The sequence below is a fragment of the Opisthorchis viverrini genome (assembly GCF_000715545.1).
Source record: "Opisthorchis viverrini unplaced genomic scaffold opera_v5_271, whole genome shotgun sequence".
In the NCBI taxonomy this organism is placed as follows: Eukaryota; Metazoa; Platyhelminthes; class Trematoda; order Opisthorchiida; family Opisthorchiidae; genus Opisthorchis; species Opisthorchis viverrini.
This window is the reverse complement of record NW_008751929.1, coordinates 195,622-211,917: the sequence shown is the minus strand read 5'-3', so window position 1 is coordinate 211,917 and position 16,296 is coordinate 195,622. Positions and strand designations below refer to the sequence as shown.

The following is a 16,296-nucleotide window of genomic DNA, read 5'->3' as shown; positions in this document are numbered from 1 at the left end:
ACGTACTGCTTCAAGTTCCCCTGACTGCCTCCGAAATTTCGGGGGTCATAATGCTCGCGGGATGTCCACTCACAGACATTGAATATGTGAACGATATTGCTCCTCTTGGTGCGGATCCTCCAAAAATCCAAATCGTTTTAAATAACCTAAATAATTCGGCCGCACGGTTCGGCATGTTCTTCCCACCTACAAAGTGCGAAGTGCCGATACAAAACCAGGCGAACCACTGGTGGATTAGTTTGTTCACCTAGACATTTTTGTAAGTTCCAATGGACTGGCTGGAGACAATATTACTTGTTGCATCGGACAGGCCAGCTCAGCTTTTTCGAATCCCCGATATCTGTGGCGCCGACGTAACCTCAGCTGGTCTGTCAAGGACAGGGTTTACACTGCGGTAGTGCGATCCGTGCTGGTTTGTGGATCAGAGATGTGGCCTTTACGCGCACAGGACACACGAAATCTGTCAGTTTCTTACCATCACTGTCTCCAGAGAGTTGGTGGGGTTTAATAAGGACATCGGATTGATAATGTTGAGGTACGCCGGATAGTCTTAGGAAGAAGAAATCCTCTCAAGATGGATGAATCTCTCTTGCTCCGTTCTCCGCTTGCCATAGGACAGCCTACCTCTTGGAGCTGTTTTTGCCCAGTCGTGTATTGATTGGAAGCGATCGAGGTGGACAATCTTTGATCTGGCAAATAAGTATGAAAACCATAACTAGTAAGCTCAGGCAGGTGGAAAACTCCCTCTTCCTAGATGAGGACTCCCGGATTCATTTCACTGATGGTTAATGGCGCTGTCAAGGATGACCCAGTCGCGCAGTCAGTGGCGCTGGTGCATCAAAGCTGTCGCCGTCAGTTAGTAGCTACCCAGTTCCCAAACTAACTGACCATGCCATCCAATGTTTGGTTGTATCTCTCACGCTGTTCCCCTTTCTGGTGATCAAAACTATAGCAGATAGAACCATTGTACCCATGGCATATGGTTTATTGCTGGTAAGTTGAATTGCTTTGATCAGCTCAGTGCCTTCCCGTCTCCAATAAGCAAAACTACACTGGCTCCAGGGAACGTTATTTGGCACGCGTTTTATGACGTCAGAAAGAAAGAAAGCGTTCAGCTGTAGCACCCTTCCGGTGCCTAGCTGCCATGCCACCCGAAGGAAGCACGAAGGCTGGGATACTGCCAGGTTGCCCAATCCTAGACAGGGGAAATCGAGTGGCGGAGGTCGGATTCGAACCACGGACCTTCCGTCAGTAAATTTGCGCTCTAACTACTTGAGCCATCTCGCTCGTCTGTGATGAAACTGAAGAACAGTTAGAGTATCTGAAGCTCATTTGGGTTCTTGTCCATCAGTGTCACAAATGCACTTGATGATTGCCACCTTGAACATTTTTCTGGTGAGGTCTTTGGCAGTGCAGCCGACATTTTGGTGTCGACAGGCATTCTGTGCTGTGGCTTGGTCCTACGCTGTAACATTACAGGGCACCGTCTTTCGAGCAACATGCTTTTTTGATGCCGCCTTCAAAGTGGCTCAAAACATGAGATGGACAGTATGCCACTGGGAAAAATGTTCGGGAAATATTTCAAACGCGTATTTTAGTACGGTCCAGCTTCCACTTAGCTATTCCCGTACGTCCACAAATTTGGCCGAAACGGCACTTGATTTCGATCTAAATAACTCCATCTGTCAAATCTGTCAAACTTTCAATGTTTTGTCTGAGTCAGATTTCGGAAGTATGGGGCCCTTCGACGGCTTTGCTTCGTCAGTTAGAGGCCTTCCTTTCTTCTTAATCCCGTTCTTATTTCACAGCTTCTTTCAGTAAATATCTTTAACCAATCGTAGGAAGTCAAACCTCTGTGTTAGGTGCCAGTGTTACTGCCAGCAATGCATCGTTAAATGTTGGATCTGCAGATCCTGTGTTGTTTATGCGGTCTGCGCTTGTTCCTGGGGATTCTGGAACTACTTTTCTACTCCCCCCGGAAATGACATATCAAAAGCAATCTGAATATCGAATTCCAGAATCAGAACATGGCAAATCGTGTATAAATTCGCTGACATGAAAACGGTTGGGTTCTTATTCGAGGACCAAAAAATAGAAAGGCTCGGTCTCACCTCTTGGATGGGAGTCCTCAAGTAAGACCCTCACCTTTACTATTTCTAATGTTTCCTCTTCAGAAGTGCTGATTTGCGGTTCGTGAAGGTTATATTGAAGCTCTTAGTTCGCTGTATTTTCCTCTAGATAGATCCTCATTTGCCGATCGATGGCCAAGGTCCATTCGATGTGATTCTTCATAAACTAAGTGATTTGGGCGACGAAGACCTTACCTTACATCATGAGTTGGAGGTTGGTCTATATTTCTCACTCTACTCCTCAGAGTTATGTATTCAGACACCCTGAAGTCATCTGCATCGATCCACTATCCTCAGTTTGCGCTTTGGCGGACCGATACGATCAGTGTCGTGTACTATCTTCTTCCCTGAATCAGTCCACTCTCGGTAAGCCGGCCGAGTTTTGATGTATAGATATGACTTCTTCCCTTTTTATTTGCTGGCCGGAGAAAGGTTATTGAATTAGTCCGTCTCGGTTTGTTGACCTAAAAAGCAAACCAGTACTACTTTTTTCACTACTCACAAGAATAATAACTGTGTGGAAGAAGGTCCCGTAGCCCAAAACACTTGTACGAGTGACATACAAAATCAACTAAGACATGGTACAGCCAACTGAATGAAAAAAAGGCGTACAGGGGAGGAAACAAATAGCATAAAAATCCAACAACAGAGGAGCATCTTGAGTGTTTCGGAAGCATATACGTGAGCTCGAGTCTCCCAAAATCACATGATTATATGATTTAGGCAAGACAGGAGTTGGAAGTTAATCCTAACAGCGGTTAGTCGTAAGCAACCGTACTCTGCTATTAGGGCAACACTACTTGGTCAGTGACTGAGCCTTTGTGAGAGCGGTACGAGGAAATGAGTTCAGAAGAGCTAGTGACGATACACAAGCAAAAAATGCGATCATGTTTTGGCGTGGCAGTTTGCAGCAGAGGGATAGATGTTTCTCACAACCTTTTTACCATTTGGTAGCGAAATTTTCGTAGGAGGAGTGCAAATTCGGCTGTTCAATATTCCACAGTGGGACGGAAATGGAAGTGTAAAAAAAGTTGTGGAAAAATATATTTACCAGAGTAAAAATCTCTCGGGTTGCATTTAACTCTACATGTTTTGGGCAACTGTGGTCGCTTGAAAATCAACAAGCGAGCAGTTGGAACAGAGTTGATGTCAATGAAGAATGGTAGTCTGACGGAATGAGGAAGGTAAATACGTGTGGAGTTGGTAGCGTTGAATGTAACTGATCCTAATTGTTTGGAAGAACGATGCCCATCGTGCTGATGGGGTGCATTCAGTTAAATTTTGTGTGACATCGGGCAGATTTTTGAGGATGAGTTAGGAATTTGGAGGGTTGTTTTGTCTGAGAAACTCGATTGCAACAGAAACAGGAGAAAGAAGATTATAGATAGATAAATATGCATAAGGCATAAAATTGAGAAGTACTTTTTCGGCCTCCAAGCGAGGGTGACAATTGTGACGGCGTACCTTATTCGAACGGTTTGCTATCTAGTCCGTACAGTGTCAGTGTAACGATGAAGTCGCGTTATTGAAAAATCGTTCAGTTCCAACACCTAATCGGCGCTTAGCTGTCATGCCACCCCAAGAAAGTACGAGGGCTGAGATGCTGTCAAATTGCACCAGCACAGTAGCATTCAAGATACCGAGTTGTGTGCGAACTAGTAATTTCGCTCCTTAACCACTTCGAGTTTGTACCATACTCTGGTGAAGTTCAGAGCAAATAATTATACGTATGATGCGTGCACAGACACTCCACTAGTAGGGCGATATACATTCGTTTCGAGTGAGGCTGATGTTCTCCGCGTCGCGTAGAAGTTGTTTGATCAAGATGGACTCAAACGTTTGGCAGAATAGGGCGACTAGACATGGGGTAATGATTGTTGGTATGAGGTGAAGAACTGTGCTAGAAGATGGGAGCAGATGAGAACTTTTACAAGAAGGGGAAAATAGCGGGCGGAAGTGAAGGCGAGTGGGGGAGAGTTCTGGGTCACAAATACAAGAATCGCTTACAATTACGTATTCCAAATGGATTGCAGAAGAGGGTTTGGAATGCTGGCGTATGTGTGATCGGTTTTTTCCAGCGAGACGAATGCCGTCATTAATAAAGCGTTCCAGAACTGGCTGTTTCGAGAAATGGGACATAACCAATAGAGTTCCGAGTACATGAGATTCTCGGCAAGATTTAAAATATACCGCATTTTCAAGAACAAGATCTGAATGATTGTGGCAGACCCCAACCATAGACCTAGAAAAAAACTTACAAGTTTAAAATGCGAATAAGTGATAACACGACAGACCAGCCGATAGGGAATAGGAGTTATCTTAATGTGATAGTCAGGTGGTCAGCATGAGGCCTAAGGCTTGCACAAAGTCACATGCAGTTCGGAAAGTAGATAGGAAACTTTGGGATTGAGCGTTATTGATTGGAAAAGTTCCCGTTTTGTGGCTGGCTGAGTCCGTTTTCGATTAGAAACCCATCCAGTTAGAGTTATGGACAGTGAGATAGTCACGATAAAGTCAGGTTGCAGGACTTATTCACACATGATACTCAGTGGGAAGAAAGGTTGAGCTGTCTTCTGCATTTGGTGATTTACATATGCGGCAAAATGCTTGTCCATCTGAGAAACGGCAATGTTTGGTTATAAGTAATAGAAATGAGTGAGTGACAGCCGAGATGGTGGTAGGAGGGCGGCAAGAGCAGTGGGTACCGGCGCGAAACAAACATTTGCAACAGAACCAATGGAGTAAGCAGAAAAAGTGGATATGAATAAGATCACTGCTACTCAATACCCCTGTTCCAATGAATAACGGGTGATCTTCTAGAGTAATTTTACTTTGCAGACCCCGTTATGCTGCTAAGCGGATTTCTGAGTTTGCGAAAAGAACATTATCCGTGTTTGGTTTTTTCGCCGAGAGGCATTCTGGTTCACGGTTTAATTACGCCTGTCAAAACAGCTTTAAAGACGGTATCTTCGGAGTTGTTATTCACAGTAGGGACTGGATGGGCACCACCGTAGATCTGGCAGGAAATTCAACCCGCGTTATTTATGAGCACCCTACCAACAACCCCATGGATTTCAAAACGATCTCTGCCGCTCCTTTATGTTTGCTTAACCTAACTGAACTCCACCCGGTCTGTTAGGCGTCTGCTCAGGCAAAGGCGGATAGGCGAGCCCAGCTGATTGGCAAGTAATGGAAGATGGAGGAAACTATTTGGATTTTGAATGTTCGGGAACTCACTTTCTGTGTTACACAACGCAAGACACAGTATACCGTTTGTTAATGAGCTAACCAAAGTGGTGCCTGAAATTTAATATACAAGCAGCAACCCCATATCCCTTCGGCTGATTGTTTTCAAAACAAATAAGTTTGGCATCTGTTGGTTTACCTGTATCTTCTATTCGGCTGGTTCGACTCGCGTTGTAATGTGTGGGTTTGGACCTTCCCACAGTCTCTGAAATACTCATGTGCTTTTGTGCCTCGAGATAACATCGTTCGCTGGGTTAGATATATTTCCTGCGTTCTTTAAAGTTGAATCTTCGTGTTTTACACTTACCTAATCCTTCAAACTAAGTTGAGAGAAAAGACGCATCTCAACAGAGACCAGAAAACATGTCCCAACCACCACGAACGGTTTAACCATACCGTAGCCCTCATTCCATCACAATGCGTCTGTCAGAGAGCTTCCGTGTTCGGTACTCATTTAGCTCGGTGGACGTCAAATATACGCCTCGGACAGTGCATGTGAAAACTGCTAAGATATCAGATTTTGTACCGGTATATGGTACAAAAACCTATACGGGGTCACCTTGTAGACGCGCACTGTAGTTTCCCATCGCTACCTCCGTCTTTCCATAGCCGTTTTTTCGAGTTCACCAAAAGCCACAATAGCAGCACAACTCGGAACTCGGTGGACGGCCACGTCAGCAGACAGTGTGCTTTTAAGTAAGAGAAGTCCGCACACAAACGTGAAAACTCCGTCTCTAACTCTGATGCGCAAAAGATGGTTGTGGACTCCACCGAGCGAAGGTACGTACATAGCGAAAATGTCCTGAGTATTGATGCAAATGGAACAGTCACAGCAATGAACTTCGGAGCTAGGCACTAGAATTTGTCATGTGTATGCGTTTCCTTTGAATGGCATAGCAGCTAGGCACCAAAGGGATGTTGCAGCTGAGTGGCTGTTTTTTTTGTGTATGTGTGTCCTCTTCCACCTTTCCTCTTTAATTTCGTCATTGGTTCGATCATGGAAGAGTCACTATCAGCCTCTAATGCCTGTGAGGTCGAAGTGCTCCCTGGGCGTCCGCTCACAGATGTCGAGTATGCAGACGACGTAGCTCTTCTTGGATCTGACCCTGTGATAATGCAAACAATATTAATTAATCTAAATCATTCTGCCTCGCGGTTCGGCATGCGCTTTACACCTGCAAAGCGCAAAGTGCTACTGCCAGACTGCGTGGGATCGAAGCCTAGCCTCGTGCTTGCCGATGAACCGATTGAGGTAGTAGGCAAATTTGTTTACCTGGGCAGCTGCATCACTCCCAGTGGTCTCACAAAAGATGATATTTCCATCCTGATTGGGAAGGTCAGAGAAGCTTTTGTGAACCTGTGTCACCTGTGGCGTAGGCGTGACATCAGCGTATCTTTCAAGGTCAAGTTTACAATGCTGCGGTGCGCTCCATATTACCATACGGATCAATAACCTGGCCGCTGCGCGCTGAGGACGTCAAAAAACTTTCAGTTTGACCATCGATGTCTTCAGAGCATTGCCAGAGTCTGGTGGGAACACGAGATAAACCATGCCGAAGTACGTCGAACGGTATTCGGAAGAACTAACTCACCCTCGATAAATGAACTGCATAGATTTCGCTGGCTTGGCCGTGTGTTCCGTATGCCAGTTGACCGAATCCCTCAAAGGGTTCTTCCCGCACAACCATGTGAAGGGTGGAAGCGAGCCAGAGGTGGCCAAACAATGACTTGGCAGTGAAGTATGGAAGCCATTACCAGCAAACTCAGCTGCGCTGGTCACTGCCGTCTTCCTGGATGGGGACCCCGAGACGGGCCACATCAGAGACATCTAGAGACATTATCAGACATGGCCCAGTGGTTCCCTCAACGGCGCTCGTGCATCCAAGCGAATGCCTTAAATGCACAGATGCCTTCCCAATTCCTCCACTTAACAGTCCACTGACAGTGCTGTATTTACACCGATTTATTAGCTCCTGCCCCCATGAGGAGCTACCTCCCCCACCTCCCTAAATAATCGGTAGACGAAACTTGCTACAACCTATTAGCTCCTGCCCCCATGAGGAGCTACCTCCCCCACCTCCCTAAATAATCGGTAGACGAAACTGTGGCTGCTACAACCACTGTACGACAAGTGCTTGGTTCTTACAATTGACAATGATGGTGATGAGTATGTGTTAACGGTGGTCGGCATGAGAATGCTGATTTCGGTCTGATGAGCCAGTCTCCTAACACTCTCCACTCCTAATACTGAATGGGCATCCATCAAGTCCGTATTTGAGCCACACACTAGAATCGTCGTTCACTCACAATGGTCGCTAGCTAGAGACCGCAAATAAATGGCGCAAGGATGCACCCCTGTTCCACACCTCTGAGGGTTTCAGAACTACTCGAATTCGATCCTTGATAATAATGCAACGTTTAAGCTTACATGGTGGAACGCGATTCCGAAAACATTGATCAGGATGTCGACCGCTTCTTCACATCTTCATGACTAGCGTCACGCACACCTCTGCAAACAGTGATGACTTTTTATGACATGCATAGGATGGATATGGATATGTTGAGTCTTCCACACAGACTTGTCCAACGGTAATGCCGCCGAAGCCTGTGAATATTCTTCGTGCCTTTTACTCCTACACCTTTGGCCTTGTAGTGGCTTAGAATCAGCCTTTCACGGTTAGTGGGGTTCGCTGGGACTCTCTTCTCTCTCATGGTTTACTCAGTTTTGTTGTTGATATCATGGATTGCGCTCTTCTACCTTACGAGCCGTGAATTTGGACAACGAAATCACTTCTGGACAGCCGCTAACGGACTGGGGTTACTTGGATTGCATTTTCTCACTATATAACGCAATGAACAGAACGTAGAAACTGTCTGCGTCCTGCGCCTTAAAATTTCACTTCTATTTCATTTGCTACTGAAGCTTCAAAAGTGTCTTAGTTTGTTGACATTTAACTTGACAGCTGCATAAGGTGTCACCACAATGTGACATTAAATCACACACTCATCACCAAGGCACCAGCAGTGTTCAGCGGATTGAGTCATCTTTGGCATCAGATGTGATTATCACTGAGGTTAAGTAACCATGCCTATAAAACAAATAGGAGAGGTAGACGGACCGTGACGTGGCAACGTAAAATGAAAGCCTCTATCAAAATGAGTGCTGTGGGATCCTTGCAAGCATAGCATATAACTGATTAAGTGGTAAGCTTGTCGCCACTTCCTAGCCGGAGTGCCTAACTGATGCAGTCTGTCGTATGCCGAGCTTTTTTGGAGTGAGATTGGCAAAGGATACGGGATAAAGTCCGCTGATGATGCTCAGTTGTGTTCATTTCGGTGGTTCTGGATAGTGTGGATAGGTTGCCGGTGACCATTTTACCTAGAGAAGTGATACTTTTCATCCATAACTAGGCCATTCTAAGTTCATGTTGTGTGGTACTTCGGTACTAGTTTCCAACACTGACTATTTGCCCTCCAAGTTTCGGTTACTGCTATTATCGTTTCAACATTTCAGTAGTTTTTGGGTCTAGTCTGGTCTTATCTCAGCCTCCGTTTAGGACAGTCTATCGGTATCAAGAGCAGCGTAACGTAAACTCCGTTTTCTGCCCGGGCTACCTTTCGATGTGATACACCTAAGTTACACCTCACTAAACTGGGGAGATTTAATCCACATGTGTTTCAGGGTCCGCACTTCCTGGTAAATTGAAGCCGCTTCCTCTCTTTGTTAATGGTTATTATATCCCTCCGCCTTATTCTGCAATTTTTCTGCGAACCGGTCTGTAGTGGCGGGATCTAATGTTCGTGTTCGTTGACGGCGTTGACGGAACTCGACTGAATTTAGCCGCCATTGCACTTTGGTGACAATTAGTTATTAGAAAACTTCATTCTCTTCCCCTTATTTGGTCGGTGTCGATTCGTCTTCTTGTCTTAGAAACTTTTTGTAATATCCACTCGCTATAATTCATGTGGATTCTGGTCAACTCTGTTTACATATCCGAGATACACTGAAGCATCTTCGTGTCTTGCAAAGGCTTTCACAGTTGGTAAGACTGTCTCAGGGTGATAGTCAGTGGAGTTCAGATTCAAAATACAAAGGAAATACATCGCGGTCATGAGACAAGGCACACGCTCTTGCCAGAGTGATCTGTGTTTTGAACTAACTCAACCTTTCAGGTAATCCTGTTCACGCAGGTGTAAATTGGGGCTGTGTTGGCTTTTATGCCCCCCTCCTTCTCGGCCTACATGGCAGCTTCGTTGTGGAAGTATGCATCAACTGAATGAAATCACTTTGTGTTTATAAAACCCTCTGCAGGTCAGACAGACCCACTTATTTGTCGGTTACCCACCGGGGTTAATACGCCATTCTCCACATGTACATACTCTAAACGAAGCAGGTGAGTCCAACCGTCTCTTGTTAATCTCCCAGTAGAATAGGAAATGGCTTACCCCACTTGGGTGGTTAGACTAAGACGGAGCAATCGATACACTTACACAATTTAGAATTTCAATACAAAGCCACATGATTTCATCCCACTTGTTCTGCACTTACTGTCTTGATTTTTTGTGCCGTTCTGTCGCAGCGGACACCGTATTTGTTCCAGGATTCTGCCTCGCAAAGCGGAATAGTACAGATGAGAATTTGAAGTTGATGCTCGAAAATGGCATTCGGTTTCCGCTGAGTACGTTGTATCCAGTATCCTGTCTAGTCCTTGTTGTTCTTAATTTTAACACTGAGGTCGTGTCACTTGTCATATCTATAATGTTTCTGCCAGGCGACCTCGTTTACTTTTTATTGATACACGAATAGACACTTCGCTGGGTAAAAAAAAACTAGATGGTCATCACGCGGCTCCGCACATTTCAAGTTATTTACAAGTGAATATTTTGTATACCCTTCACGAGATTTTACATGTGACACCTGTTCCCTCAGATTTAAGATGAAGACCCCTTTTCAGAAAGGCTTGGTTAACAATCGGTAGTTTTTACCAAGCCCTTCTGAAACCAAAAATCTGCCCAGCGGGTTTCAAGCGTGTGCCACACTACCTAACTGGGAAGTCCTGACTGGCGGGGCAGTCGATTGTCACAACCGGGACAGTTACTGGGTCGTCGTCCGATAAGTCGGGCACACCAATTAGATCGCTCAAGTGTGAACACGTTCGCCTGTTCAGACGTGATAATTCAAATGCGTCCAACGTGCGTTGGTGGAGTAGTGGTTACACGCTGGCCTCGCATATCAGATGTCCGGGGTTCAAATCCCGGCACGGCCATTGGATATGCACTGCTGATGAGCTCTAATAAGAGCGAAACTCGAGTCCAGTGCTTCCCTTTGGTGTGGACTCACCGGAATAATTACGCCAGAACAGGAACACGGCCGTTCAAACGAGAGTGGTGTGGCTATGAACAAACATACCTATCCCGCAAAACCCCAAAAATTGCAACTTCTCAATCAGTTCCAAACTTTTCCCAATTGATTGAAGATGAAGACCCGAAAAGTGCCACGGCTGAACGATTCGTCCTCTATGGCGAGCAAGTCCAAGTCACCTTTCTCAGTAACGTTCTGGCTACAAGCTCACCGTGTACACCTGACTTATTTAATGACCTCTGCATGTTTGGTCAACTAGGACGACCAGTTTGAGCCAGTAGTGGAAACAGCTAACGCAGACAAGACACGATTTCTCATCTGTTCTCTCACCTCACCTGATGGGATTTTGTCGCCGCATTATTCTAACCTAATCGCATTGTTTCTAATGGATCTAGAAACAATGTACATTTTCTTCTGTGTATCACATAGAGTAGTACTTCAATCCACAAACCTGTCGACCTGGATACTTTATGGCTCTTGTTTCTTTCTGAGGGGTCATCATAAATGGGGAATGGGTTTCGCTAGTTTGAACATTTTGGTTCCTTAGTCAAGCTACTTCCTCATCGAACAACGGTAGTAATCATATGGGTGTGAGACCAGGCCATCACCGCACGTGCCTCCCCACTTCAACAGTTAATCGATGTCAACTACATACATCGTTCTGGTTTCATTCGAACAAACCACACTATTCTCCAAAGGATCCAGCACTGGGCTGTATGTTCGAATACGATCTGAACTAAGTTCGGTAGTCTTAATCGAATTCCTCGCTAAAGGCATATTTTGGCCTGGTTATGACAATCAATGTGTACTTCTAGATTGTCATCTCTTGGATACCCAACCATGTGAATCGTGTCCTTCAGCCTCTTTCTCAATCTACATTGCAATGTCTTCACAAAATTCGCTAACCAGGTTGCATGAGTCAAATAATTGTGTCGCAGCCGTGCACGGGTGGATCATTCGATAAGTTACGATTACTTCTAGGGCAATGGAATGGCAATGGAAGGCGAACCATTCCATCCGAATACCGGGATGTAGTTATTTGTAGGTGCCAAGTATATGTACTAAGTTTGATCATCCCACTCGGTCGTATTGCGCAGTCAACTTCACGTACACTTTGACGAAAAGTGAGGCTAGGTGACAGGACGAGAGACCACAGTAATCTGTAGCTAAGTATTTGGTTGAAGTACACTAATGACATTTCGGTGTGCTCGAAAGACCACCGTCGCTGCCACCATCATTGTTGTCAGAACACCGTGGTGCTGAGCTGTCACAAGTGAACTGCATTCCTTCTTTAGCATGGTAAGATTGCAACAGTTCCCCATTGAAGCCTAACAATTCGCGACGTACACTTAGTCTTAAACGGTTAAATGACTGAATCCCAGCTGAATTTTTCGTCGATCCTATGATTCAGTGAGTCAAATTACCGGGTCGTTTGAAGCGTGCGCGAATGTGTCACTGATGTACATATGTGTTAACTGGCCTGTGTACACTGTTTGCTAACAGCATATCGCTCCTGACGAATCATGAGCCATTATGTGTTCAATTTGTTGGACACTACCGGCTCGTCGATTATGACTAAATTCGTGTAGAAAAAGCTTTTCATACTGGTCTTATTTGGCAGTCTGGCTGTGTAGGCTACAATGTTGCCGATCAATACTGAAACCTGAATGAGAGATTGGACTTGAAGTATACAAGCAAAACACCGTCCTATATACACAGTCGCCATGACATCGTAGCGTAATGTTTGAATAGTGAAATTCCTAGTGAACCCATTGGTTAACTCTCAGCTAGTGCATTCTCATTGGGATGAATTCACTGTCAGCTGCCTTGCTACTGCGTGTGACCCAAACGAAACTCGCAAATCGCCTGTGATTGAAGTAGGTTTCTGTCCAATTCCCTTGACTTAGTCCTGTTTCAGCTTGCGGTTAACAACTCCCTCATTCGTTCTTTTCTCCCCCATCACAGTTTGCAAACAGTTATCCACAGAAAGCGAACCAAACACCCGAAAGGTATGTTCACGTATCACTGGATCACGCTAAATCTGCGTACTGTAGCGTTCCACTAACAAGCCGTATCCTGCCGCAGGTCTTGTATGTATTAGTGGTATGATTAGAATTTGATGTTCGTTAATCCAGAGGCTTGAGAATTTCGTGTATTCCCGGGCGGCCAGGTAATTTTGCTGATCCATAATGATTTTCTCAACTGTTTATGAAAACTCGATAGATAATACGCTCATTCACGTAGTTTTAGCGTCAGATCCAAAAATTCAGCTCTTCATACAACCCAAATGTGCACTTATAACCTTCACACAAATCCCACTAGAAGTTGGATACCAAAATACCAAATTTCAAGTTACATATCTTCACAAAGGTATTTCATGTGGATGTAGAGCATATCCTGTTCAGCTAGTATGATTCCTGCTCGTTTCATGTTAACAGAACGGCGCGCAGCCGTCGATCCACGGAGGGCTATTCTGTAGTGTTTTCTCTTGGGAGGTGGGGTGCAGTGGTGACTAGCCTGGTGTTATCGTTTCAGCTATAGACCTCAGCACCATATCCCCATTCATCAGTCTTAACTTTAGTTATTCATTCATTTTGGTTCTGCAAACCAATGAACACATTATTCCTTTACCTTTCTTTGGCTTCATGCGCCTCAGAAAAGGCTGTTTTAATCCACCATTCATCTACTCCTGAATCGGTTTATTAAGTTCCCTACTTTTATATTTCGTCATGCACAAGATCTTACTTCTACTTATCCCTATCAATTCATTGGGTTACGTATATCATAATTCCGTTAGGGCTTTCGGTCCAATGAGGTTAGTATGGGGTCGGATGCTGTCAAATTGAAAAACATGGCAACCAAACTAGGCTCCATTGCTACTGTCTTGATTAAGTGCGATTACGCATGTAGTTCTTTCGACGAAACGAAGTTGTTTTGACCAAACGAAATGGCAGCATAATGACAATGTGAAGAAGATAACATTTGACGGACGACAAAGGGGTTATAGTGAGGGCAGACTGTAAGTGGCAACCTACGCTTGACCATGCCGAACCGTCAACGTTCTTCATTTCCACATCCGCAGATGGCTTTGGTCTTCAATGCTCGCGGATTAGAAGCGCTAAATTATCCTATTCTGCTCCAGCAATTCGTCAACCATGATGCCAGACTATTCAAGCTGTTCGTAATCGGCAAGTTTGTCCATATCCGGCTTCGTCCTTCTATACGAAATTTGTCACCGTCATCGAGTGAGTTCTGATCGATGTTATCTATTAGCAAGGTAGTGTGTGAATCGGCACGATGGGCGTGCACTTTAACCATGACGTGTGTTCTTTCCCTTATGAATATGTTGGTTTTCTTCGTGTTCGCACGTTCTAATACCATAAATGTACATGATCACTATGTATGTCAGCTACGCGGACCCATGGATCTGGGGCCATTCGAGTACAGACGATATTAAACAGTCTAAATAACTGCCCCACACATTCGCTTCACGCGTGCCAACCGTAGAGTGCCGGTGCAAGACTGAGTGGACTCAAACCCAATCTCGCGCTTGTGGATGAGTCGATTGATGTAGCAGACAAATTTTTGTACCTGAGCGGCCTTATCAATCCCGATTGTGCAGCCAAAGACGATATTCCTATCCAGACATGGTCGAGTCGCGTGCTCGTTAGCGCATATACATTCTTCAGTGCCTTCAGTTTATATCTTTCCCTCTCGCTCTCCCCAGTGAAAATTCACTGACACCCCTGTGTTGACGCATTAGTTATATCAGCTACCGCTTCCAGCGCGTAGCTATCCAACCCTAATTTCGCAAATCTTCAATGAACAAAACGGTGGCAGCTAACATCAAGCACGCTGTTTTCTAAGGTTTCAGAAGACGATGACGACGACGTGATTACCATCCTACGCGGCAATGCCGGCGTGGACGCCGCTACCAGACCAATTTTGTGCTATAAAGCCTTAAACTGAAAAAAAACAGATAGGTTAGGAACCTGAGACTAGTCTGCAATACGTACTCTGAGAAATCTTCTCTTCCAAGCACTCTTCTAGATAGTCCTGATTGAAGCAGACATCGTGAGAATCATTAACACTGGTTGACGACTGTCTTGCAACGTTTCCCGAAAGAATGTTCTCATGGGCGCCGTCATTTAAATGTATCAGTATGGTCAGAGCTGGATGTTCTGGGAACGGACCCAACCTGATCGTTCATTGCTCCCCGTTAGATTTGCTATCCAGATGATCTCTTCGTGGAAGGAAATTGGAGACCAAAGTATGTATCCGGTACTCCAATGAGGATAACACATCACTCGCTTTCCGTCTAGGGGGGCTGGTTCTAAAACCGTCGACATCGTGCTTCGTCAGCGAACGTTTGGATAAGATGTATTCTAGGGATCCTGTATGACTAAATTCCATATAAACTAGGAGTACTTACTCGGTCTAATTTAAACCGCAGGCTATATAGGTCTGCTCTTCCGGCTAGGTCAGCCTCAACAGAAGACTCCTTTTAAGACAATCCCTTTCTGATTTTGAGTATTGAGCACATATTCCTTTCCCATACAAATATAAAGCATAGCTATCGGTTGTGCGCGTTGCGCCCTGACGATGTCTCCTCTTGTGATAAGGAAAGGTTTGCAAGTTGATTGCCAGGTTAAGGGAACAGCTCAACTGCCACCCGATCAACAACTAATAAACTCATCCGAATTACCAATATTTCCACACATTCCCAACACAACTAGCAGTCATACGATGTTTCTTTTTCCATGCAGGTTTGTGACAGCCCACACAATGAAGTGATGCTACTTTTTTCACCAAATTCTGTGTCTGGCTGCACATCCTTCTTCTGCTCCTTGTCGTCCCGTTTTATGCCACGTGTTATTTGTCACCTTGCTACTGAATCAAATACCACCCGAGTCAAAGGCCCATTTGAGGTCGAAACATGATGTCCACCGTGGTTTCTTAGCTAACCTTACGCATTCCACCTTACGTAACACAGTTCAATCGGTGATTCAGGCGTTTCGGCACGAAATACGTGACAAACCCTCGAACCTTCAGGCACCAGTGTTGGTTGCCTATCAGAAACGCGAGTCCAAAACCTAAACACAGTTATCTAAGTGAGTTCAGTCCATTGAGTTCACCAGATAGTTCACTAGACCGGTTTAATGTTGCTGTGGTCAGACAGGCTGTTTCGACTGTTGCCGTCTGCTCTACGTGACAGACGTCCTGTAAACAATGAGCTTTGTTGTGTACCACATTGCGTAAAAAAAAGACAGATTCCACATGCACATAGACTGTTTGCAGAGCCGACGTCAAAGTTTTTTCGGACAACTAATCAACATCAACGAAAGATTCATCTGCGTTCCAGATGAGTGTCCCGTCAAAGCCACACTAGTATTCAAATGAGTGTATAAGTCGAAATTGATCAAACTGTTGCAAAAAGCGTACAGTACGCACATGATTATAGTGGCCGGGGACAGGGATATTCTTTTCGGGGGAGTAACTTAGGGAATCAGCATTCTGATGCAATTAACCGCAGCGAGAAATGTCTGTCAGGAATCATTC

At 45.0% G+C, this 16,296-nt stretch overlaps 2 protein-coding genes across 2 annotated transcripts in view; both read left to right on the top strand.

The window, feature by feature from the left end:
* The window catches only part of T265_09370 (hypothetical protein), a gene marked incomplete at both ends in the record, with an annotated part of 4,185 nt that extends 3,677 nt beyond the window's left edge, over positions 1 to 508 (top strand). The window contains 2 exon segments of the mRNA XM_009175413.1: positions 16 to 237; positions 252 to 508. Coding sequence (XP_009173677.1) covers positions 16 to 237; positions 252 to 508 — 479 coding nt within the window.
* Positions 509 to 1,144: 636 nt separating this feature from the next.
* Positions 1,145 to 16,296, top strand: part of T265_09369 (hypothetical protein) — a gene marked incomplete at both ends in the record, with an annotated part of 22,151 nt that continues 6,999 nt past the window's right edge. The window contains 4 exons of the mRNA XM_009175412.1: positions 1,145 to 2,495; positions 9,956 to 10,054; positions 12,703 to 12,746; positions 13,820 to 13,982. Of these exons, the coding sequence (XP_009173676.1) occupies positions 2,333 to 2,495; positions 9,956 to 10,054; positions 12,703 to 12,746; positions 13,820 to 13,982 (469 nt within the window). The remainder of the gene's footprint in view (positions 2,496 to 9,955; positions 10,055 to 12,702; positions 12,747 to 13,819; positions 13,983 to 16,296) is intronic.